General features: G+C 38.4%; 1 protein-coding gene across 2 annotated transcripts; it reads left to right on the top strand.

Moving 5' to 3' along the window:
• Positions 1 to 448: 448 nt before the first annotated feature.
• On the top strand, positions 449 to 25,522 carry SYPL1 (synaptophysin like 1; the record flags this gene model as incomplete). 2 transcript variants are annotated; one of them, XM_079711297.1, is made up of 5 exons in its annotated part: positions 449 to 547; positions 16,836 to 16,963; positions 18,282 to 18,489; positions 23,496 to 23,684; positions 25,278 to 25,522. In XM_079711297.1, 5 exons carry the CDS (start codon positions 479 to 481, stop codon positions 25,410 to 25,412), a joined length of 729 nt encoding a protein of 242 aa, XP_079567423.1. In that variant the 3' UTR covers positions 25,413 to 25,522. The 2 variants fall into 2 exon arrangements, with proteins under 2 accessions (XP_079567423.1, XP_079567424.1); XM_079711298.1 differs by lacking the exons at positions 16,836 to 16,963; positions 18,282 to 18,489 and having other exon boundaries at positions 479 to 547.
• Between the last annotated feature and the right edge of the window lie 1,497 nt (positions 25,523 to 27,019).

The raw sequence follows: 27,019 nt of genomic DNA, 5'->3' as shown, positions 1-27,019 counted from the left end.
GGGAAGACAGCTGTTGCCCGGAGAGGCGTGAGGAGACCTAACTGAAACCTGGCGTTTCGCGCTGGGCAGCGGCCCCCGCTACGCAGGCTTGGGACTGGGCGCGCGCATGCGCGACAGGAACCCGAGCTCCGCGGGCTGGACTTGAGGGAAGGGGGCGCGGCGCACGCAGCCGGGCGTCCAACGTCTACTTAGCTCGCCAGCGGATCAGCCGGCTGGGCCAGGTGCGGCCCGGGGAGACACCGCCCCTTCCCTGCCTCTGCCCGCCCTTGCCTCCCGCGGCCGCCTCTCTCCGTCTCCGCCCCAGCGCTTCGGCGTGCGGCTCAACCGCCACCGCCCCGCCCCGCCCCGCGGCCTCCCAGGCCCGCCTCCCGGAGCCCGCCCCGCTTGCCCTTTCTCGCGGCCGGGCAGCTCTGTCTTGTCGGTCCCCCTCCTCCTCCGCCCTGCCGTCCTGACTCTCTTTCCCTCCTTCCCTCAGAGGATGTCCTCCTTCCAGCTCAACCTCAACCCGCTCAAGGAGCCGCTCGGCTTCATCAAGGTCCTCGAGTGGGTGAGTGCAGCCCGCGCCCCCCGGGCGGGGAATCGCGCCGCCGCTCCCGCTCCGGTTCCGGCCCGGCCGGCGCCCTCGGCGGGGAGGCTGGGGGCTCCGGGAGCCGGGGCGCGGCTCGCTCCGCGGGGGAAGCGAAGCCGCCGTCTTCCCCGAGACGGGACCGGACGGGACTGGAATCGCTGGGAGGGGACAGGAGGCCGCGGCCTGGGCCCGCGCGGGGCGGGAACGCTGCGGTCGGCGTCGAATCATGGGTCCCTCGGCTGCCTCCGTCCCAGGCGGAGCCGCCCTCCCACACCGAAGCTCACCTCTGGGTATCCCTCGGGGAGTGGTGGTTCAAATTTCTCTTTGGCTTCACTGCTTCCCGCGAGGGAAGAGAAAACTTCCTCTTGCGGTCTAACCGAAACCCGGCGGGCCGGAGTAGCACCCCGGCCGGCGCTGCCTCTGCGCCTCCGGTAGAGCCCGTGCATTTCTGCCCCATGCGGACTGGAGGCCGCGCTCCGTCGAAAGCTGGTGTGCCTTCCCCAAGTGATCTGACGAGCTTCTGGGGTCTTAATTTGCTTTTAAGATTGGCCCCAAGTTAAAAATGGATAAAAATAAACTGTGGGTCAGGGAAGCGGGCGGGGGTGGGCGGAGTAAGGGGAGAAGGTCTAAGCAAAATGCGTTGTGAGTCCGGTCGACTGAAACACAAGTTAGGAATCGCCATCCAGCTTGTTTTAGGTATTTCCCAGCAATATCCTGCAGTCAGCTCTTAGTCCTTCCTTGGGAACACTCTCAGTCATTAGCATCAAAGCAGATTTATGACTTCGGCCTTGGTGATGATCAGTCACTTTGGAGGAGTTGATGAATACACCAGGCACTGCACAGTGCCTTCGGAGTTCGTGGCCTAGGACATATTCCAGTGGTGGTTTTCAGGCCCGTGTTAATAGGCAGCTGGCATCTGTCCAGCGTGCAGGCAAGTTGCTTGTTCAGCCAGCAGCATTTACATCCGTAACTCTTCAACCCCGTATGTTAGTGATAAAGTGGTGAAGAGTAAGAACTTAGGATTTTCTGTTTTAAATAACGTGCTGAGGATGTTTTTTAAAGTAACACAGAAACTCACATTCTCTAATGGGTGCTCAATCTGATTTCCTTCCTGCACCCAAGGGTTCCTACGTTTCCTCCAAAGTTTTACTTGGTGTTTTCTGAAAGCTGAAATAGTGCTAATTTCACACAAATGTTTACTTTAAAGACACTTCAATGTATATATTTAGGGTTCTGTTAAGCCTAAGCCCAGATTTAAATATAAAGAAGATTCTTATTTGAGTATATAAACATTTTAAATTGCAGGAGGAAAAACATTTAACTGAGCTAATCAAATATCAGGTTTAAGAAAAAGTCTTATTATACCTAGTAGTTTAATATCATTGAGGATTATAATTAACTTTATAATTAACTTAAAATTTCACTTAAATGAAGAGGCAGTTGTTTATATTTATGCTTATATTATTTGTCAATTTTTTTAAATGTAGACTTAATTTTTTTCTTAATATTTTCCTTAATATTTTAAAACAGTGATGTTTATTAGTGATCATAGGTCTGACATATTTTGAAAAATGTCTTTTTTAAACTTAAGGAAATACTACTTTCAGTTTGAACAACTTACTATTACACAAGAGAATCTTTTATGAAAAGAGTATTCGTTGTTCATGGTGTAGAGAATATTTATTCAACAAATATTTGAGTGTGTTTTATATATAGGTGCTGAGCTAAGCACTAGCACTAGACCATGTGAATAAAACATGGTCTTTTCCTCATGACCTAATAAGAAAGACATGAAAACAAATATGAATATGCCATATGGCCAATACTATAATAAAGGTATAGGCAAAGTGTAGTAGGTGAAAGGAAGGAGAAATCGATTGCTTGGAGGTGCTAGAGAGAATTTCATAGATGAAAGAACACTTGAAGGATGAGTACGAGTACTTGTTCACTTGGGGAATGGTTGGGGAGTGGCTTTCCAGGCAAAGAGAATCTTACGTTCAGTGGTGTGAAAAGTTGAAGCAGCATAACCCTATTTAAAAGTAATTTAAAAGTAATTGGGGTTGACTGGAACATATACCGGGAGGGATGGTGTGGTTTGAGATGATTCTGAAAGGTTTCAAAGGGCTTGCGGAATAGTTTGGAGTTTATCCTATGGGCCAGTGGTTCTTAATCCTTTGGGTTAACCTTTGATAACCTGGGCCCTTTCCTTAAGAAAATGCATATGTGCAGGTACAGAATTTTGGGTTGTTTATCGTACAGCTTCCATCTAAGCCCAGAATTCCTACCGTGTAGGGTGGATTCACTCATTCAAGAGTAAATAAACATGTGAATAATATAATTAGATTTGCCTTTTAGAAGTTTTTATTTTGTCAGCAGTGTGCGGGATGAATTGGAGAGGAAAGGTCATAATTGAAGAAAGGGAAATCTGTTGTTTGAAACATAATGAAGGCCTAAAACTAATTGCAGTGGGACTAGAAAAGAGAGGTTTAGAAATTAGAATATATTTGTAGGGTGAAGAAAAGGGAGGGCTGTAAGATGACTGCCATATTTCTGACTCGGATTAGTAGTGGCACATCTGTCTAAGACAGATCACTAAGGAGAAGCAGCAGGTGTTTGGTGAAAGGTCAGTAAGGTTTTGAATGATTGAGTTTGTGGTCTCTTTAGAGCATATAAGTGGAGGTATCCTGTAGACAGTTAGATACGTGGATCTAGAGTTTAAAAGACAAGTATGGGCTGGAGATTCAGCAGGTATTTGGCAGCAAAGGAAGAAGGTATTGTTAGGAAGATGGAGAGGAATAACATCTTAGCATCACTATTAGAGATATTTCAAGAAAAGAGTACTCAGCAATATTAGGTGCAATAGGTTAAGAAAAATAATTACTAAAATGCATCCCTTGATTTTGGTAATCAAGAGGCTTTAGTAAGAGCAGTTTTGGTAAAATCAGAAACCAGATGGTAGTAGGCTGAATGGATGTATGGTAAGAAAGAGAAGACAGTGAGAGGAGACCACTGTTTGACCATGAAGATGGGAGAGATTGGGTGGTAACCTATTTTAAAGATGGCAATCATTGAATGTGTGTGTGCGCGCTGTAGAGAGGAGACTTGTGAATGGAAGGTTTAAAACAGAGGCAGAGAGGCATAAGACAAGGTTCTAGAGGAGAAAGGCCCATAGTAGGAATTTTTAAATGTGTTTTGAATAAATTGTTCAAGTTTCATAAGGTGTTGCTTGAGATGTATGTGTTACCTCTAAAAATAGTCAATAAATACGTTTACAAACAAATCTAGATAAAGGCTGCTTACTATCCATATAACTACGAGAATAATTCCCCAAATCAGCTTACCTTTAGCAATGTTCTAGAAGATGTTAGACTAAGATATAACCTGATAATATGTAACTTTCAAGGGGTCACAAATATGAAGGCCTCATAGACATGAAGGCAAGTATTCAGTAAATATTTATTGACAAAATAAAAATACAGTCACCAAAGCAGAAGCATTTCTATTTTGCTTCTGAACTGTAGCCACCATGCTTTTATATATATATATATATATATATATATATATATATATATATATATATATATATAAATCTACTTTAATCTACTTCTGGCCCTTAGTTACAGTGCCTGGCAGTGACATTGCCTCAGTTCTGTTTGTGTAATAAGTACTCAGTAAAGGTTGAATTTTTGTTGTACTTTTATGGGAATAGCAATACTTCACAGGGCTGTTGGAATGACTGAGTTATAAATATGTGAGTGATGATAATGTATTTGAACAGTTCTTAGTAGGTTCTTCAGAACTGAAATGCTGTGTTTCTAGGAAGACTAGATCCAGACAGTGGATACAATTTGAGCCCTATATGACTAACATATCTTCCGGTCCTTCAAGATCACTAAGTTCTCGTTTACATATTTTAAACTTTAGAAATGGTATATTGTAGACTTTTCATTTGTTTGCATGTTTTCCTGCTTTTAGCAGCCTGTCAAGGTAATAAGATAAAATTTAAGTGAGATTAGATGCCCCACGTGTAGGAGTTGAACATGGAAGTAAAAAGGCAAGGGTTAATGTTATCAAAGCAGCCTTTTCAATTATTTAATATTTTTCTAGTAAATTTTAAGTTGGATCTTACTTTGTAGTCAGTTATCACTAGTATTTAAAGTTTTTCATTAAAATGACTTTATCTCCTTTTAATGTCTCCTTGAACACTGTGTTTTGGACTTTCTTGCTACTTAGGGTGAACACTGGTCAAATGTTTAGCTCTAAATAAGTCTAAGTAAGTAATATGCTTTCCTAATTCTACACACACAAAATTGTGGAAGAGATACTGTTTGGGAGTATGTAAAGGAATTATAGACTAATTAGGTTGAATTTTAGAATTATGAATATTTTTGTGCTGGCCAAGTTTACTCTCAGTGTTAACAGGAGATATTTATTGAGTTCAATATATGTTCTAGGGCTTTACCTGTATTTTCTCATTTAATTTTCTGACAACCTATGAGGGTTGTTATCTCTATATTACATGTTACCGTTGTCATCTCCATGTTACTGAGGCTTAGAGAAATTAAGTAATGTACTCAGATCCCATGATTGTGATTACTACATCCTGGACTCAAACAGTCTGTTCTTAGTCTTTTCAGTAACTTACCTTTGTGTTTCTGATTGGTCTTTTAATAAATTAATGAAAAGATTACCCAAAATTTCAGGCTTAAGAAACAAAAACAGGGCTTCCCTGGTGGCGCAGTGGTTGAGAGTCTGCCTGCCGATGCAGGGGACACGGGTTCGTGCCCCGATCCCGGAAGATCCCACATGCCGCGGAGCGGCTGGGCCCGCGAGCCATGGCCGCGGAGCCTGTGTGTCCGGAGCCTGTGCTCTGCAACGGGAGAGGCCACAGCAGTGAGAGGCCCGCGTACAGCAAAAAAAAAAAAAAAAAAAAAAAAGAAACAAAAACATAGGTACCTGGAGTAATTTTTTTCTTGTTACATGCATGTTTATAACAGGATCTTAGGAGGAGTTAAAAACAAGTAGGGTTTTCTTGATTCATTTATCAAGTTTGAATTTTTTTTCTAATTTTGTACAGTTTTACTTTCTTTTTTTTTGCATTATGCGGGCCTCTCACTCAGCGGCCATGGTTCACGGGCCCAGCCACTCCGTGGCATGTGGGATCTTCCCGGACCGGGGCACGAACCCGTGTCCCCTGCATCGGCAGGCGGACTCTCAACCACTGCGCCACCAGGGAAGACCTTTTTCTGATTTTATACTTATAATTAATGAGCAAATTCAAAAGAACATTTAAAAGCATTACTTTGGGGTAAATTATTATCCAGGAAAATTAGTGTGAAAAACAATGAGTAAGAAAACCCATAACCATTTGAGCATTACATATATCAATTTGTTTAAAAAACAAGCTTTCAGAAATATGTACTAGTTTATCTAAAATACTCTAAGAGTTTAGTCATCCCAAGTAGATTATAGGATTTTTACAAACAGGGACAATGTTTTATTCTAATTTTGTGGTTATAATATAGCACAGAGGAGCAGCCTAGAAAATACAAATGATATTACAGAGTATAGGGGATGAGGCATACTCAGAATGATGTTTGTTTCATCCATTTGCTTAATACTTAAATTTTTAGGCTATCAGTCTATGGCACAGACTACCTTTTAAGAAACTTATCTTTCTCTTAACCTTGCCATTTGTGTTCACTTTTTTCCCCTACTGTAGAAAGGGAAAAAATGATTTCAAATGGCATTTTGTGCCTACCAGGACTCTATATACATGTAAAACTTGTAATAGACTTACTGACTTACCACTATGCCTTTGCTCTCTGTTTCTTCTACCTGGAATCCTCTTAGTGTTTGCCTTGAACCCTCTCATGGGATATACTAGATGTTTTTTTCATAGACTATATGTGTGTGTGTGTGTGTGTGTGTGTGTTGTCAGTGGTTTTAGAATGTACATATATACACATACACACTCACTTCACACATACGAATAGCAATCTCTTATAAAACATTAAAGGGAAAATTAAGATAACAGAGCAGTGCTTTAATACAGTGGTTCCCAAAACACTTTGGTCTGAGAACCCCTTTATACTCCTAAATATTGAGTGCCTCAGAGAGCTTTTGTTTATGGGGTTGTATCGATTGATACTTACCATGTTAGAAATTTAAGCTGAGACATTTTAAAAATATTTTTTTTAAATAACGATAATTAATCACTTGAAAGTTTGATTACATGAATGGCAACAGATGCTGCTGGTTTTCCTTGAAGTGAAAGGCTCATCTTTTTCAAGAAAAAGATCTGACAAATATGCAAGTCTGAATACCTATATTTTGTTTATTATTTTTTCAAGTAAAAATAGTATTTAACAAAAAAAGTGACTAGTTCAGCAAACTCAGTTGTTTAAATGCTTTCCCTGCAGACAACCATTGTATTTAGGTATGCCGTAATAGTGGGGTTTTTTGTTTGTTTGTTTGCTTTGAAGTACAGATGATTTACAATGTTGTGTTAGTTTCTGGTGTACAGCAAAGTGATTCAGTTATACATACATATATATGTATACTTTTTCATATTCTTTTCCATTATTGTTTATTACAGGATATTATAGATCCCTGTGCTATACAGTAGGACCTTGTTGTTTATCTATTTTATATATAAAAGTGTGTATCTGCTAATCCCAAACTCCTATACCCCAGCCCCCTATTTCCCCTTTGGTAACCATAAGTTTGTTCTCTATGTCTGTGAGTCTTTGTTTTGTGAATAAGTTCATTTGTATCATATTTCAGATTCCACATATAAGTGATATCTTATGATATTTATCTTTCTCTTTCGGACTTCATTTAATATGATCATCTCTAGATCCATCCGTGTTGCTGCAAATTGCATTATTGCATTCTTTTTTATGGCTGAGTAGTATTCCGTTGTATTTATATACCACATCTTCTTTATCCATTCATCTGTTGATGGACATTTAGGTTGATTCCATGTCTCGGCTATTGTAAATGGTGCTGCTATGAACATTAGGGTACACGTATCTTTTCAAATTAGTTTTCTCTGATATATGCCCAGGAGTGGATTTGCTAGATCATATGGCAACTCTATTTTTAGTGTTTTTTTTTTTTTTTTTGCACGGGCCTCTCACCGTCGCGGCCTCTTCTGCTGCGGAGCACGGCTCCAGACACGCAGGCTCAGCAGCCGTGGCCCACGGGCTCAGCCGCTCCGTGGCATGTGGGATCCTCCTGGACCGGGGCACGAACCCGCGTCCCCTGCATTAGCAGGCCGATTCCCAACCACTGTGCCACCAGGGAAGCCCTATTTTTAGTTTTTTAAGGAACCTCCATACTGTTTTCCATAATGGCTGCATCAGTCTACATTCCCACAGCAGTGTAGGAGGGTTCCCTTTTCTCCACGCCCTCCCCAGCATTTAGTATTTGTAGACTTTTTGATGACTGTTGTTCTGACTGGTGTGAGGTGATACATCATTGTCCTTTTGATTTGAGGTTCCCTGATAATTAGCGTGAGCATCTTGTCATGTGCCTATCAGCCATCTGTATGTCTTCTTTGGAGAAGTGTCTACGTCTTCTGCCCATTTTTTGATTGGGTTGTTTTGTTGTTTTGTTGTATGAGCTGTTTGTATATTTTGGAAATCAAGCCCTTGTCGGTTGCATCGTTTACAAATATTTTTCCCAGTCTGTAGGTTGTCTTTTCATTAATAAAAGTATTTGCACATCCTACTTCATCACACAGAATATTAAGAAGACTCAAGTGTCAGGATTTAATAAAAGTAACAATTTTTCTGCTTCATCAAAGACATTCTTAAGTAAAACTGGCTTTTTTTCTTTAACTGCAAATGCATGGCAGTGAAATAACAGTTTGATGCTTTTGCTGATTCTTACTAAAGCCCAGCAGTTTTACCCACCAATGCTTTTGCGCATATCAGCGCAAATGTCAACGTAGTGTAAAAAGCAAATAATGTTGTAATAATATTGTAAAAATATTTTTGACCTCATGGACTCCTTGAAAGAGTCTTGGGTATTCCCTGGGGTCCACAGACCACACATTGAGACTTGCTTTTCTAATACAGGATAAACATCATTGGGGACCAGCAATGGAATGGAAATATGGGTGGGAGAAGGACTATTCCTGGATCTGGGAAATAAATCTGAGAAAAAGCTTCAACCTGTTGTTTGGCTTTATAACTTCCACGGAGTGGAGTACTTAAAGAAGTAGAGAGAGAGAGAAATAGCCCCCTAACAAAGACCTGAATCAACCTACCTGCTTAAGGTCTGGATTTGCGTTAAGTGCAATATTCTCCTATGTTGGTAGTTTGCGGTCCCATCATAGGATAAGGTATTTGTGGAATAGGGCAGGGGTCCCCCACCCCAGCAGGAGGTAAGCGGTGGGCGGGCGAGCGAAGCTTCATCTTCCACTCCCCGTCGCTTGCATTGCCACCTGAGCCATCATCCCACCCCCCCACACACCCCATTCCCGTCCAGGGAAAAATTGTCTGCTACGAAACCGGTCCCTGCTGCCAAAAAGCTCGGGGACCGCCGGAGTAGGGGATTAAGAAGTCCCGGTAGAAATGACCAGAAAACTACTGGGCAGGGAGGTGACTTATAAAACCACTGGACCAGGACGGGGAAGGGGGAAATAACATACTCTCAAGTTGACCTTACATCAAATATCCTAAAATACATGAGGAAAACTAATGTTTGCTTAAAAGCTCAAATTATATCAGTGGCAACAAATACTGTCAGTTTTCCGTGAAGTGACAGACTCAGTTCAAGACAGCCATCCAGATCAACAATCGGAATATTGATTTGCTCCAAAAGACATAAAAATAATAGAGCTGTCTGAAATGATTTTAAAATAAGTATATTGAGGTTCCTCAGAGACTTCTAGTTCCATACTCAGGTTCACAATTGTTTAAGAATAAACGTGACATAAAGATGTTTTCAACAGTAATAACTGAGCTAGCAAAAATCTTCTAGCTATTTATTTCAGCAGGAACTCAAGTTTACGTCTCATGATCCAAATTCTTAAGGGTTTTGGAACTGTACTAGAAGGCTATTTAGAGCTTTCTATGATTGCACTTTCCAAGCAGAGGGAAATCATAGAAGAGTGAAATTGAAGAACTTTGAAACTGACTTCACTGCTCAGTGCACAGGGGGAGTAAACTGAAATATTAACATCAATAACAAAATGTTTTTTAAAATGAATATCTGTGGTAAATGCTTCAGACTTTGATTTAGAAAAATCAATACCTTGGCTCCAGGCATTCTAATCTGACTGATGGTAAAGGCAAACATGCTATGATAGTTCACTTAAGTACTGAATGATCATTTGATTTAGTAAAACAGCATGCATTTGATTTGGCACACAAACCCTCATATACAGTATACTTTTCGATCTGTTAATATCTCTGAAGATTTCAATTATATCATTTTCCTGAACAGATTAATCATGAAATTAAATAGCAGTGAGGACCCTGCAACTAGAAACATGTGAAAGATACCCATAAATTAGATGAGTACCAGTGTTCCCCAGTAGAACCCTCTGTGAACTGAGCAGGGTCTGAGAATAGGAACTAGGACTGGGACTCTGGCTGACTCTGTCACTGTAAGATTTTATACACAAAGCCCTAGTATGCATCTGTGACTTAGATGCATGTTTTACTATGTCATTATCTTATGGCATATTATTTATATACACGCAGGGTAAATTTCATTCATATTTCAAATTTTTAAAAATCCTTATTTCAGATATTTGTCTAATATTTTCTTTTCTTTTTCTTTCTTTTTTCTTTTTTTTTTTTGCCAACTTCTGATCTGATTAAGTAGAATCTGTTTTTACCTTGTAATGTGGCTCATGAATGCAGCTCATGTAGAGTATTAATGCTTCTGTTTTCTCTTTTGGACATGAGGTTTTGTCTTATCACTCAGTAGTTTCTGTGAAGACATATTTAAGCCACCAGTCCATTTTGTGAAGGTTTGTTTGGTTAAAAGTAGATAATTTATTCCATAAAGACACTTAGCCAGGCACACTCACATTATTACATGAACTCTAAAAGTGGAAGAGTAGGTGAAGGTATCACTGTCTGTCCTTCTCTGTTATGTTCCTTACCTTCAGGATACCCAACATACTGCCCCGACATCTGACTCTCTGACATACAGACCCAGCATGGGTTTCAGCAGTATATTAATTTTTTTTTTTTTTTTTTTTTTTTTTTTGCGTTACACGGGCTTCTCACTGCTGTGGCCTCTCCCATTGCGGAGCACAGGCTCCTGGATGCGCAGGCTCAGCGGCCATGGCGCACGGACCCAGCCGCTCCGCGGCATGTGGGATCTTCCCAGACCGGGGCACGAACCCGCATCCCCTGCATCGGCAGGCGGACTCTCAACCACTGCGCCACCAGGGAAGCCCTATATTAATTTTAATAAAGCTTTATTTCCTTGTTTAAGTCTAAAAGTAGATATAAATAGGCATATTTTCTTCTTGTACACCAGTTAGATGAGTACTCCAGTCTATTTTAGAGAGTAGTATTCTAGAGGACCAGATATTAGATATAGAATATAGATATTCTAGATATCTAAATTAGTGAGGCATCTGTCGTGTCACTAATGTGGGTCCAGTGGGCAGAGAGATACGTAGAACTTGAGGCCGTCATAATGAATATGGAACCTTTTGACCTGAACAGAAGCTTGCTGTCATCCTGTCCCTGGATTCTTACTAGTTACTGTACAGGTGGAATTTCATATCAGCAGTTTCAGTCATTCTATATGGGATAGAGAGAAGGGGGAATTAGTTTCATAAGTGGCAAGGAAATATAAATCAGCATACTAGAACACCTCATTTTAGACTAGAAGTACAAACTGAAGTGCTGATAGGAGCCCCTCATAAAGTAAATGAGTGAAACAAGTGTTTGGGAGAAAAAAGAATAGTGGAAGTTCATTGATTACTGGTAACTAACACGCATCCTGAGGGTTGTAGAGACGACAGAGAGTGACAGCAGTCTGGAAAGCACCTACCCTGTCTTAGGCGTCATCTGTCACTCATTGCCATGTGATTGTTGCTTTATGGGGATATAGGTCAGATACTGGCATATCTTTATCCACACCCACACAGGAAATCCAAATTTTTATGTGCAACATGCTGATATGAAAATATTGACAACAAATTCACATTTTTCATGAATACTGGGAAAACCACAATCTATCTTCTGGCCAGGTTTCACCCATGGGCTGCCAGTATATAACTTCTCATCGAAATCAGAGTACTAGTGCAATATAGGGAGAGGTGAGATGGTTGGATAGTTTATCCTCAGATTGTTTGTACTTCACTTAGTAAAAAGTGTATACCTTATCCCTTTTTTCCCATAAGATAAAGACCAAAATGGCAAACATGACATTTATTTACCCTCATAACAAAAAGACAAGCTTGAAATAATGAGTATGTAAGACTTGAAATATGGTTTTATTTGTACATTATTGGAAATTGATTTTTTTTCCTTTAATTAAGCAGTTATTTAGTGAGCATTTGGTGTATGTCAGGCCTGCTAGGTAGGCACTGAAAGTCCTGAATAAAAGCAAATGCAAAGACATGACAGTCTGCCAAGGAAGAGATAAAGGCAGTAGTCTTAAAAGCAATAAGCTGTGGTACAGTATGCCATTGATATACTAATTTTTGTATTAAATGGGAAACTAGTTTTTATCATTTTTGCTTTTGGGTTTTTGTTTTGTTTTGTCTTTTTTAATAAGGCAAGATACACAAGAAAAATGCCTATAATAGAGGTAGTGAACTCAAGTTTATCTATTCAGCCCAGGAGACAGAATAGTACCACCACAAGGAACTGGGCAGGGCCTTAAAGGATGAGCTTCTTGGAGAACCAGGGTGGGGGCAGAGATGAGGAATCCTGGCAGAATAAACACACATATCCAAGACATAAATACTTGGTGTGTTTCAGGAACAGTAAATACGGTATATAGTGCAGTGTGACAGAGTTGTACAGGACCTGGCAGGGAGTATAGCATATAAATCTAGAAGGATAAAGTTGAGGCTACCTCAGCCCTGCCTCTTATGCCAAATTAAGAAGTTTGGGCCTAAAAAGAATTTTTTTTTCCCCTTAAATTTAGATCTGGAAAGCCGCTGAGGAAATCTCTTCAAACAGGGGGGTGACATGACCAGATTTTTATTTCATATCAGTGTGACATCACTCTAAACAGCTCTGTTGGATAGAAACACAGTGCAAACTACAAATGCCAGCCATACAGTAACTTTAAGCATCTTACTAGCCATCCTAAAAGAGTGAAAAGAAACAAGTGAAATTAATTTTAATAATACATTTTACTTAACCCAATATATCCAAAATATTATTGTTTCAACAAGTAATATAAACAATTATTGATGAGATATTTTACATTCTTTTTTCATACTAAATCTTCATAAACCATGGTATATTTTACACTTAACAGCCATCTCATTTCAGACTAGCCATTTATAAAGTGCTCAGTAGCCACATGTGGCTTATGGCACCTTACTGGATACTGCAGCTCTAAAGCCCACAGTAAAAGATGAATGGTGTTGGGAATGAGTTTAAAAGTGAAAGGAGGAGTCTGCTGGGTTAGTCCCAGGGAAAAATGGTGCAGGCCTGAACAAAGACAGTGGCAGGAGTGATGTAGACAAGTAAACAGAGCTTTTAAAAGAATGGCATTATACCCTGTGTAATCTTTTTTTTTTAATTCTTTTTTTTTTTAAATAGAAATTTATGTATTTATTTTTGGCTGCGTTGGATCTTCGTTGCTGTGCGCGGGCTTTCTCTAGTTGCAGCAAGGAGGGCTGCTCTTTCGTTGCGGTGCGCAGGCTTCTCATTGCGTGGCTTCTCTTGTTGCAGAGCTCAGGCTCTAGGCGCGCGGGCTTCAGTAGTTGTGGCATGCGGGCTCAGTAGTTGTGGCTCGTGAGCTCTAGAGTGCAGGCTCACCAGTTGTGGTGCACAGGCTTAGTTGCTCCGTGGCATGTGGGATCTCCCCGGACCAGGGCTTGAACCCGTGTCCGCTGCATTGGCAGGCGGATTCTTAACCACTGCGCCACCAGGGAATACCCCCTGTGTAGTCTTAGGCAACTTTTTTTCTTTCCCACTCAGCGTTAGGTTTCTACAATTCATCCTTGTTGAAGTAGGTAGCTGTAGTTTGTACATTTTCATTGCTATGTAACTTCCCATTGTAAGTACTGTATATCAATATATTTTATCTACTTTCCTGTTGCTTCCCCTCCCCATATTTTGATATTATAAACAATGTTACTGTGAACATTCTTGTGCACATGATGTAGTATGCATGAGCAAGAGTCTCTCTTAGGTCTGTATACATAGATACTAATCGTTTGTGACATTATCGCAAATACTTTCTCCTAGTTTATAGCTTGTTTTACATTCAGAAGCTGACTTTTGATTTTAAAAGAAACCTCTTTTTCTGTAGTTGAATTTAACAATCTCTATGGTTAGCTTTTTTTTTTTCTTAAGAATTCTTCCCTTCTCTGTGATCACAAGTTTTCTTTTATATTGTCTTCATAATTTTTAGACTCACTTTTTACATTTAAGACTTTAGCCCATCTGGACCGTCCTTCCTTGTGTTAGTTATTGATTTCAAATAACAAATTACCCCAAGCTTAGTACTTAAAACTATAGACAGTTTATTATCTGACAGTTTCTGTGGGTCAGGAATCTGGGAGTGGCTTAGCTGAGTTGTTGCAGCTCAGGGTCTCCCAGGAGGTTGGCTTGGGTTGCAGTCATCTCAGGCCCCCCTCTAATTCACTAATATGACTGTTGGCAAGCCTCAGACAGTATACTTTCAAGGTCCCTCACATGGTTGATGGTAGTCCTCGCTTCCTTACCCACATGAGTCTATAAGTTGCCTGAATATCCTCCCAACATGGCAGCTGGCGTCCCCCAGAGCAGGTGATTCAAGAGAGTGAGAAATGAAGACAGAAGCTGTAGTCTCTATTACCTTACCTCAGAAAGAACATCCCAGTCCTTCTACCATATTCTGTTCACTAGAAGCAAGTCACTGTGTCCTATCCACATTTAAGGGGGGAAAAATTAATCTCCACCTCTTGAGGGGAGGAGTATCAGGGAGTTTGTGGTGACATCTTTAAAACCACCATTCTCTTTTCCCTAGTGCCCTACAGTGCCAGCTCTGTTAGATATAATTTGTCTGTACACACAAATCTATTTCTGGCCTCTTTATTCCATTGATTCAATTTGTGTATCCTGTTTCTTTTTTCTAATTCTAAACGCAGGTATATACCCGAGACTCATTTCCTGGCCTTCTGTTTTCACTCTGTGTATTCCTGCACATTTATGCTAAGAGGGTATCTATTCTTCTTTCTTTATTTTTTAACTCTTTTAACTGAAGATTCCAAACTACGTGCGGACATTATACCAAACTCTTCATATCTATAACCAGATTCCTTTTCATGTATCTCTTCTTCATGGAAAAAAAAGTTTCATGGATGGTTATGATCCTGATTATGGCCTGATTCAAGGTCCTGGATTAATCCACGAGAGGCATTATATCAGTGTTCAACAGTATAGGCTTTGATACCAGACCTGTCCTGAATTTTATGTATTTGCTGGATGTCTGTGACCTTGAGCAAAACAAAGTTCCTGCCCTCTTTGAGTTTACATCCTAGAGAAAAGTGGGCAAACAAATAACGAAGTACTGTCAGGCACTGGTAATTACAATGGAGGAAAAATAGTGCAGTACAAATAAAGAGAATAGATAGTGTGGGGTGGTAGGGGCACTGTTATTGAACATAGTGAGGTTAGGGAAAGGCCTGGCCTCTCTGATAAGGTCACATTGGAACAGGAAGCTGTGAAGTAGGAAGTTAGCCATGTATTCCAGGCAGAGGGAATAGTTCAGTGCAAAGGTTCTGAAGGAGTTTATCCCATGTCTTTAAGGAATAGCAGGGAGACCATTTGTGTAAAGAGATTTGGCAAGGGAAAAAGTAGCAACGTGAGATGAGAAATGTTAAAGGAGGAAAGGATCTTGTAGACCATTATATGAACATTGATTTTATTTGGAGAGAACCCTGAAGCCACTGGAGAGTTTTGAGCAGACAATAAAGGTTTCTGCCTTATATTTTTAAAAGATGACGCTGGCTGATGTGTTGACAGTAGACTGACGCAGGGGCAGGGACAGGAGTAGGGAGCATCAGTTTCAAAGGCTGTCACCGTATAATTCAGGCCAGAGGCGATAGTGGTTTTGATCAGGATGTTGTGATGGTGGTGGTAAAAAGTGATCAAATTCCAAATATATTTTATAAATAGAGCCATCAGCATTTGCTGAAGCATTGAGCTCTTGGTCACTACACTGTATCTGGGTTTTTTGTTTGTCTTGTTTTGTAGAAAATTCGTAAGATACAAATAGAAAAAGGAATTATCTTTCGTCTTCTGTTCAGAGGTGACCACATAAAATTTTGGTGCATAGACTTTTTAGTTTTTGTTGTGTGTGTATGCACAGATGTAGACTCATGCACAACGCATTGCTTAAACAAACTTTATATGTATTGAACCATTTTCTTTATCATTAGATATTTCCTAACATTTTAATGACTGCATAATGTTCCCTTGTGGAAATGAATTACAGTATATTTGATTCCCTGTCAATATTTAGGATGCTTTCAGTTTTTTTCCTGTTTGAATAGCATTTGAGAAAACACTATTACATTTCTTTAAGCATATTTATGATCAGGAAAACAAATTTCCAACTACTTTTTGAGACCTCAAAATACCCACAAGTGAGGCCTTATAAGCTCATGAAATAAGATCTCTTCTTTGCTTGTAGTCTCTTGGCCTTATAGTTACCCTTAGGTTCCAAATAAAATACCCCCAATTTACCCCCTTTTAATTTTGATACTAATAAATAAGGCTTCCTCTGAATTTCATACTAATATTTAGTGGGTACACTGTAATTTGAGCACATGTATTTTTTTAACTTCTTTATTGGAGTATAGTTGCTTTACAGTGGTGTATTAAAATGTATTGTTATATGGACTGTTATACCAGTTTCTATATTATACTCGGGAAAATAAAATCACATTTGTTGAGAGTTGCAAATAAATTTTTAAATAATTTGCACAATCTTAATTTGTAAATAAGAATTCTAAGAATGTTAGTGAGCCAATTTTTAATAATCACTGTATTTAAAATTTTAATGGCCTATGTTTGGGTACAGTAATGCTTCTTTTCTTTTTTGGTCTCACTTTGTGTAGATTGCTTCTATCTTTGCTTTTGCCACCTGTGGAGGTTTTAAGGGCAAAACAGAAATTCAAGTGGCTTGTCACACTAATAAATCTTCTGACAATAAAACGATTACAGCTGCTTTTGGTTATCCATTCAGGTGAGTTATTTGTTTGTTTTTATGGTTTAACAACTCTTTTTGACTCATTAAAATTTCCAACAACTTACTGATCTTGGGGGGTAGAAATTGTTTAATTGCATTCTCATTTGTAAGTAGTGATCATTGCTATTGAAAGTGTGATGCGTGGGACCAGTACCTGTCTGCAGACTATTTTCTTGGACTGTGATGAAATAAATACAGAAAATGACAGTAAGCATTTAGAAACTTTCATATGATGTTGCCTTGACACTTTTATTCTGTCATCCCACAGTGGACTGGAAATTTCAAAACAAAACAAGCCTGCTCTATCACCTTAGTTTGAGAGGCCATGTTGTGGAAGCAAACACAACTTCTGAAAAATCCAAATTTCTCATGTATTTGCAATTACTAAATAATAATGTGCATTATATAGCTTTAAGACATGTATTTATATAAAGTGAAAAGCTCCTTGTGTTTCTTTCACTAGCATAAAACTTTATTTTCTGAATATTTATTTTATGACTATTTTGTTTGTAAGTTCTGTTTGACCTCAGTATTCATTAAAAGGTTTATTGGGTGTGTCCTGTGTTTAAGTCAGGGTGTGAATCTTCTTCCACTTACTAACTACTTACTTGACCTCTCCAGGACTCAATTTTTCTGTTCAATAAATTTAAATCTTCTAAGGTTGCTTTGATGATTAAATAAAATCTTACATTAAAGGTATGTCAGATAGCAAGTGCTTGGTAATCAGTCATTTCCTCTCCATCTCTCAATCCTTCTCTTATAAAATTCCAGTACAAGGAACAGTTACAGCCTCTTTGGTGATAAGTGCTTTTGTGATTTATGGATAGGGAAAATTAAAGACTTTGTGGAGTTAGCAGCTAATTAACGCAGAGTTAAAATGTGAATCATTACAACTGATTCTCCTGGTGCTAGTCACACAGACTCTCCCTCCTAGAATGGAATATCATGTCTCAAATTGTAAACCATTTTGTAACAACGCTCTTAATCTGCTAAGTTTTTATTACAGTAAGATAGTATCTGGGTGTGAACGTGTTTAATTCAGTCTATATTCAGTCTATCATAACCAATTACGAGGTATAATTTATGATTTATGTACATTTCTTATGAAAATTTTAATTTACTTAAATATTTGAATTTTTCATTTTTTTAAAAGGAAAATGTTTTAATATATTTGGGGAGTGTTTTTTTTGAAATGTTATTTCAATATTCTGCCTTTCTAATACTTCTGTACTAGAAATACAGAAGATGTATTTCTGTCTCTGTTGGAAGAGTCCAAGTAATTCATCAATTTATTTGAGACTTTTTTTTTTAATAGGTTGAATGAAGCATCATTTCAGACACCTGAAGGTGTAAATGTGTGTGACGTAGATTGGAAAAGTCATGTCCTTATTGGAGATTACTCTTCTTCTGCACAATTCTACGTCACTTTTGCAGTCTTTGTCTTCCTGTACTGCGTCGCTGCGCTTCTGCTCTATGTTGGTTACACAAACCTGTATCGTGATAGTCGAAAACTTCCCATGGTTGTAAGTAATCACTTTCTTTTTATAAAAAGAATAATTTATATAAGATATTAGTATACATTATATTTGAATTTAGATATGGATTTCCTTACACTGGAAAAAAGAGTTCTTGGCATAAACCAGTTTCATTGTGTTTTGACCTGTGTTTGCCAAGAGGTTGAGCTTGCTCTCCTTGTCATGTTTAACCCAATTCTTGTAGCCTGTTTGGAGCACTTTCTCCGTACTCTCTAGAGTACAGAGGTTTTTTTGTTTGTTTCTGTTTTAACCTGGAAAGAACTCAGATATGTGATAGAGCATATTAGGGTGCAAGTAGCAGAGAAATTAAGTAGAAATTAATGCCTTTGATTCGAAGAATTGCTGACCATGCTAGTAGTCCCATAACTGTGTTCCTGTTTCTTATCTTTTTTCTCTTTTCTCAGAGAGACCCCCTTCATGCCTTAATTCAACTTAATAGTCTATATCAGAAATCCACAAACTATGACACACAAGTTAAATCTGACTCATTGTTTTTGGGGTTTTTTTCAAATAAAGGTTTTTTGGAACAGAGCTATACCCAAATAATTTATAGATAGTCTATGACTGCTTTCATGCTATAGTGTCAGAGTTAAGTCATTGTGACAGAGATCAAAAATATTTACTGTCTGGCCCTTTTCAGGAAAAGTTTGCTGGCTCCTGGTCTGTGTTCTTAAATTCTTTTTTTGTTTGTTTGTTTTTGGTTTTGGTTTTTTTTTGCGGTATGTGGGCCTCTCACTGTTGTGGCCTCTCCCGTTGCTGAGCACAGGCTCCGGACACGCAGGCTCAGTGGCCATGGCTCACGGGCCCAGCCGCTCCGCAGCATGTGGGATCTTCCCGGTCCGGGGCACGAACCCGTGTCCCCTGCATCGGCAGGCGGACTCTCAACCACTGCGCCACCAGGGAAGCCCTGTGTTCTTAAATTCTTTAATTCACAATCTGACCCAGGTAATTCTATAAGAATTATAGAATTTGGCATTAGTGGCATTCATGAGCTAATTTTGAATCTTTAAAATGGCAACAAAGGATTTGGATTTGAAGTCCTGATACCTTTTTTGGCTTCAGGGTCTACTGAGCTAGATATAAAAATAATCTCTGAGACTTAGTTAGTAAAATTGCCCTGGATTATTGGTGGCAAATCCAGAGATAAGCTGTGGTTTTAAACTGGACCTCCACTACCAAAGAATAACTACAAAGTCATTATTAGTGTTACTGACTTGAAGGGACAACAGAGGTTGTTGTCGTGATACTGGTCATTTATATCCTGAGAAAACACTGACCACTAACATCTGCTTATTATTTGTGAAGTTACTTTAAAGGGTAGGCCAAATTATTAAATAACAGGTTTTATTTATTTACTTATTTTTAATTTTTGCTGCCTGGATCATAAGAATGCAGATGGTAAGTAAGGAATAAAACAATATTTTACCCTTCATATTTATTCCATTTCATATATCTGAGAAGAAATTCTCAAACCTGACATTTTCATAAAATATTTCTTGGTTGTTAGGTGCCTTTCAAAAAGATAGACATCAGCTTTTTTAAAAATTTTATTTTATTTTATTTATTTTTGGCTGCCTTGGGTCTTTGTTGCTGTGCGCGGGCTTTCTCTAGTTGCAAGCAGGGGCTACTCTTCGTTGCGGTGTACGGGCTTCTCATTGTGGTGGCTTCTCTTGTTGTGGAGCACGGGCTCTAGGTGCGCGGTCTTCAGTAGTTGTGACGCACGGGCTTAGTTGCTCTGCGGCATGTGGGATATTCCTGGACCAGGGCTCGAACCCGTGTCCCCTACATTGGCAGGCGGATTGTCAACCACTGTGCCACCAGGGAAGCCCCGACATCAACTTTTTAAATTTGCAGTGCCTAATCAACAGAAATTATGTATCAGTAATCTATAACTTCTGTGAACTTTACAAGCCTTATTTAAAAAAAACTATGGTGATCATATAGTTATTATATTTTGTTAAAATTCTTTATAGTTTAAATTCCAAATGAAGACATTTCTTGCCAGTTTGTCATTATCCCAACAAATTTAAGTTAAATCTAGCAATGAGCCTTTTATTTCTTGTATTTTGTTTAGTAAGCTTTAAAAATATGACACTTTAAAAAGATTATTTATTTATTTATTTATTTATTTATTTATTTATTTAGACTGCCTTGGGTCTTTGTTGCTGCATGTGGGCTTTCTTTAGTTGTGGCGAGCGGGGGCTACTTTTTGTTGTGTACTCTGCCTTGTTTGTGCAGGCTTCTCATTGCCGTGGCTTCTCTTGTTGCGGACCACGGGCTCTAGGTGGGTGGGCTTCAGTAGTCGTGGCATGCAGGCTCAGTAGTTGTGGCACGCGGGCTCTAGAGCACAGGCCTAGTAGTTGTGGCGCACGGGCTTCGTTGCTCCACGGCTTGTGGGATCTTCCCGAATCAGGGCCCGAATGCGTGTCCCCTGCTTTGGCAGGTGGATTCTTAACTCCTGTGCCATCAGGGAAGCCCTAAAAATATGACACTTTTTAAAGCAGCATTCAGATCTATTTTTGTAGAGGGTTTTTCTGTCTAATAAAATTATAAAATTGATCTAGTTGTATCATTCAGAACGTCAAAAGTAATTTTCCACCTTAGAGTAATCAATTAGTGGTCATATAGAGGAATAATCCAGAATTAGTTCCATGAGTGATTTTTTTGTTGGTATAATGTATGATGGATACTTCTTATTTGTAAAAGTCTGGCCTCTGAATTAAATTTTGGATTCAACTTTTAATTTAACTGTATAAATGTAAAGAAAATTTTTTTGTGATGCCTAAATTTTTAACTATAGCCAAATACAACATGGATTTTTTTTTAAGTACTATTTGTTAATGAGGGTATGCTGTTTTATCAATGTTCTCAATTCTCTGCTAAGGTATTTCTAGGAGAATTTCAACTGTGACATTTTAAAATCAACTTTAGTTTTTAAGTAAATGTAGCACTTTTTTGTGGTAAGTAAGAGGAACGTAAGGGTTCTAGGCCATGTGGAGGGTTGGAAATAGCATAAAGTGAAACTAAACAAAGATAGGATGTCCCAAATCATAAAGACCTGTTACGAGTCATATCCTAACTTATTGGTAGTACTAGGGCTGTCACAGGCAGGTTGTGCATTGCATAACTCCACAACTAACTAGAGTCCTGAGTCGCACATACTGTCTTCAGAGGCCCACATTTCTCCCAGTTCCCCTCATCCTAAGATTACTTCGTGCATCATTTTCAGAAAAGTACCTGCTTTTGAATATAAGAATGTCATGCCTTAAGCCATCGACGACGTGGACATAAAGAGCATAATCAGAAAAAAACAGTGTATTTTTAATTAGGAATTTGGAAGGAAGAAACCTAAAAATTAAGAGGATTTGACATCTGTTGGTCAAAACTATGAAGTTTAGCCCAGAGAGAACTTGTTTAACGTGATAATAACCTCATACTAATTATTAGTTCTTCAAAAGGCATTGTATTTCTAGCAAGTGCTTAGAAAATGTTTACCTGCAGCACAAAGTACAGCAGAGTACAGCAGCAAGAGGGCGAGTACTCCCACAGTGCAAAATATTTCAGCTATATTTCTATTCTCTTCTCTTTGATATACATTTTTTAAGAGGGCCAGTAGCAGTGGGGAGCTCAAGTGCAAAATGCAAATACATTGTACCACCATGCTTGTAAAATTAGTCATTGTTTTGGTTCTCTAATTACAAGACGTTTATTCAGTGCCATCTTGACCCGGTGGACAAGCTATATATATCACAGTTTCTATATCTCGTACATGACCACTGGTATTTATCCGACATAAATGACTAAAAGTTCGTTGGCAAAAGTAACTTAAAACTAACCAGATTTATTTAAAAAACAAAACAATTCTGTGATAAGCTCCAAAACCCATTTCTGAGCTTGGAGAGATTTTTGCTGCAGATATGTAAGAACTCATAGTCTTGAGCATATCTGAATGCTTAGAATACATAACATTAAAAGATACAAATTTCATATTGTTCCCACTTTGGTTGTTAATTTAAAGGAAGACCAAATGAGGTGGAACTTTTACTTTACACTATCCAAATGCATACTTTAAAAAAGTGTTACTTAGGTCTTTGTAGCCAGTACTAGTTGACAGAATTCTAGTTCCCCAGCAGAATAGATTAAGGAAAATAAATTTTTTTCTTTATCTTATTAGTTCAGTAAAAGATTATCCAAAATATTAAAAACTTCGGTCCTATTCTTGGAATGTAATAAGTGGCAAAGACTTTCTTAGAAAACTGGTAGTGACAGGGTGTCTTGAGAGAGATTTTTTTTGTTGTCCCTTTCTTAATATAATGCGTATTCTTAAAATTTTGTGGTCATGAATTTAAAAAGAGACAAGTCATCCAGGATGTGTGCTTTTCACCATTTCATTATTAGAGGTAGATTTAACTAAAGTTAGAGGTTTGCCAGAGCAGTATGAGGAAGCAGGTGAAGGGTAAGGGAATTGAGAGTATATGTAAGAGATTATAATGAAAGACCTCAGAATATAAATTAAAGAGGGAAATGAAGGTGAGATTGTAGGTTTCAGTGAGGTCAAAGGATTTTTGAGGTTGGGGTGCCAGAGGGAGTAAGCTAGAAAGAGAGAGGTGATATTGGAGAGGGGGTGATTATAACAGAGATGATGGAGGTATACAGTTATTAGTGATAACAGGATCCAATATATGATCCTGAGAGGGAGAGGCTTAGATAAGTTGTGGTGAGGGCTGTGTAAAACTTTGATTTCTCCATGTGAAAATCTGACTCCTCAGGAGATAACTAAGTCTTGTTTACTGTTGTATCTCAGGCACTGGGCTGGCAATAGTAAACAGCAATGTTTGCTGTGTTGACTGTGGCCTTTTTTATGAAGTATGTCATGAAGGCCATTTCTCAGTACCATAGGGTTCATTGTGATCTCAATTCCTTCATCATGGATTTGAAATTTAGTATCTTTAAATTAACTGTTCATTATTAATTCATACTTATTTTTGCTTTAGGACTTTGTTGTTACTCTTGTTGCCACTTTTCTGTGGTTGGTGAGCACTTCAGCCTGGGCTAAAGCTCTTACAGATATTAAAATGGCTACCGGTCGCAATATTGTCCAGGAACTTCTGCCTTGTAAGCAACCCGGAGTGATATGTCATTTTGTCTCTGTGACTAGTATGGGATCCCTAAATGTATCTGTGGTAAGTATGCAGTGTTTATAAAATATGTTATTTCACTTATTAGGAAAACCTTAATAGTGATTTAAGAAAACAGTAGTTTTTAATAAATCTCTGGATGAATGTATTTTATTTTTACCAGCCTTATCAGAATCCTAGTTATCATATAATCTTTACCTTTGTAACAACAAAAAAAAGTTTGTAAAAAAAAATTATTACTTGTAAATAGGTTTGAACAAGATCATGGTTGAGTCTTTCTTTTCATTAACATTGATTAGGCAAGACTTTGACCCAAAAGGCACTAATAATAGTCACTAACATTTACTAAGACTGTGTGCTAAGGTCATTACACTCATATCTTATTTAAGTTATCCAACAATTCTGAGAGGAATGTGGAAAGTGGTATTACTGTCTTCATTTTACAACTGGGAAAAAACATAGCTCATGTGTTAATTCACCCAAGGTGATGCAACTAGTAAGTTGGCAAAGCCAAGGTTTGAACCAGATCTGACTTTAAAGCAAGCCCCTTCTCTAATCTGATTTGCTCTGGGTGTATGAAAAAAACACTTTTAGAGTTCCTTAAAAAATCCTAAATTTTTGGTCTATTTAAATTTAAGTATTATTTTGTTATTTTATCCAAATTCAGATAGATACATTATTAATATAACAAGGGTATTATTTTTAGGGAGGTCTCATGTCTTTTCAGGAAAATATTTTTCCAGTGGATAAAGTCAGTCCTGCCTTATAAAGCAATTTGATCAAACTTTTGTTTTATAACTTTGTAATCGAAAAGTCTTTTTTTTGTTTTTTTGCATATATATTGACAGTGATCTGAGATGGACAGTTTCAGAAATGTTGTTTTTATATCCAAATATACAAAAAGATAGAAAGCAGTTGGCCTTCAGTAATATGACAGTGCTCAAGCTTTTTACCTCACCCTTACCTCATAAGTCACTATTATTCTTGTATTTATAAAAAACTGAAAATAGGGTATCTTCCGTTTGTTCATCTCTGAGACTTTCATCTTGTCAGATTTATACCTAGGAAGGCTAATTCCTTTTAGGTTGACTAATGCAGGATGTGAAGTAAAGTTCTTCTGTGACTCCTTTTCTCTTCTGGCTGCAGCTGTGGAAGTAAGGGAGATGGTAGTAGGGGGATGAAGTAGGGAAATAGGAAAAGATGCACGAAGGATGTTTATAGCCATTCAGATGGGAGAAAAGTGAAAGCCCTCCCAAGGAAGGAACCATGGATTCCTATTGTTCCTCTTCACCTGGAAGCACTGAAGTCTAAATATAAAGTAATCAAAGGAAGGTTTTAGTTACTTTTCTCAAATTTAATCCCATCTTGTAATAATGAGCATGCAAAAATAAGATATGTTTTAGTCATGATTTTATATGTTACAAACTTAGAGATTTCATTGGGAATAAGTCATTATGTATCCAAATCTGGCACTGAAATGCAAAGTCTTCCTTTTTTAATTCCACTTTATGTGTAGTTCAAACTTTAAATGAAATAATGGTATACAGCCTGTAGATATTAAATATTTACAGGAAAACAAAGATAGTTATGAAATTTTAATTATATACTAGATTTCATGTTTATTTTTCTCTTTCTTAGATCTTTGGCTTTCTGAATATGATACTTTGGGGAGGAAATGCATGGTTTGTGTACAAGGAGACCAGCTTACACAGTCCCTCAAATACTTCTGCTTCCCATAGCCAAGGAGGTATTCCTCCTCCAACTGGAATATAATTGAAGGGAGGAGAAGTACAGTACACTGCTTGAAATAGATGTCTATACTATGACCTGTTGCCAACATCTTGAGAAGCATTTTTTGTTTCTAATAAAAGTAATGGTTTTTTCAATAAATTGGTGGGTTTAAAATTTTGCTGCTTTTTTACATAAAGCTTGTGCCTTTCCTAGAAATTTAAGATGTAAATGTATTCTCACATGTGAATTTGAAAATTCTGGGGCCTGTTATGAGATGATACACATTTTTAAATGAACAGTAATTTCTTCACTAAGTTGTTTGCCTTCCAAAGTGTTTACACCTTAAGCCTTAACATATATCTTCACTCAGAAAAGAGTTATATTGTTATATCATAATAGGAAGAAAATCTCTATTGGAATATACACTACTGTAAGTTTGTACAGATCATATTCCTAAGACCTGTCTTTGTCTAAGAAAGTCTTGATTACGTAAATCATATTTAGAAAAAACATTTAGTTCACAGTTTATATCTGAACATTGTTTATATGTTATGAAAAATTTTTAATACAAAGGCTGCATGTATGTTTTATTTCTGTTTTTCTAAATGACCTACAGTACTTGACAGGTATACTAAAGTTGTTTTGGGAGTGGGGTTTAGAAATTTCTAATAGATATATAGTTAATTTAGTAATTCTCTTGCATGAGGTGTAAGCTTCCATTATGCTGGTTATTTAATAGATTGGCTATATAAGTAGAACGTGGTTCACTGAGATATTTTGATATGTATGGGCATTACTCCTAATGATATCTGTTTGCTGTCCTTTGTTGCTCATACTCCTTCAGTGCAGGCTGAGGCCTCATTTCCTTGTAACTACAGTAAAATAATCTACCTTTTTTTGCAGACTCTATTCGTAGGGTTACAAAAAATTAAGGTTGCCTTTTACTTTTGAAACATTTAACATTTATATTCAGTGAAGTTGCTATTTTGAGTTTAGTATTGCATCTGTATTCTTTTTTTTTTTCTTTTTTTTTTTTTTTTTTTTTTTTTGCAGTACGCGGGCCTCTCACTGCCGTGGCCCCTCCCGCCGTGGAGCACAGGCTCCGGACGCGCAGGCCCAGCGGCCATGGCCCACGGGCCCAGCCGCTCCGCTGCACGTGGGATACCCCCGGACTGGGGCACGAACCCGTGCCCCCTGCATCGGCAGGCGGACTCCCAACCACTGTGCCACCAGGGAAGCCCGCTTGAGTTTAGTATTGATATTGTGAAAATGAATGCAGTTTGGATCTCATGTTTCTTAATGTTATTCTTATTTCACAAATGGATAAGTAAGGAATTATGCATAATAAACAAGGAACCTAAGTGGGCTCTATTATGGGTGTGCTGTCTTTGCTCACACATTTGGGTATCTTCTGAATATAGGGCTTATTCACATTTTGCTACCTAATATTTTTGCTGTACAGGGCCAGATTTCCTACTACCACATAATTGTTTATATGTGAAGCACATCTTACTATTGCCTTATTTTTGTTGCTTTTGTTCATGGCAAGAATTGTCAATATGAGAATGTATATCTTTTATGCAACCGGCTTAATAAAGAAGTTAAAGGAAAGAGTCCACTGATTGTTATATTACAAAGAACCTTCCTCT

This window comes from Hyperoodon ampullatus (assembly GCF_949752795.1).
Source record: "Hyperoodon ampullatus genome assembly, chromosome: 9".
Taxonomy (NCBI): domain Eukaryota; kingdom Metazoa; phylum Chordata; class Mammalia; order Artiodactyla; family Ziphiidae; genus Hyperoodon; species Hyperoodon ampullatus.
The sequence above is the reverse complement of the archived record's forward strand: the minus strand, read 5'-3'. Positions and strand labels throughout refer to the sequence as shown.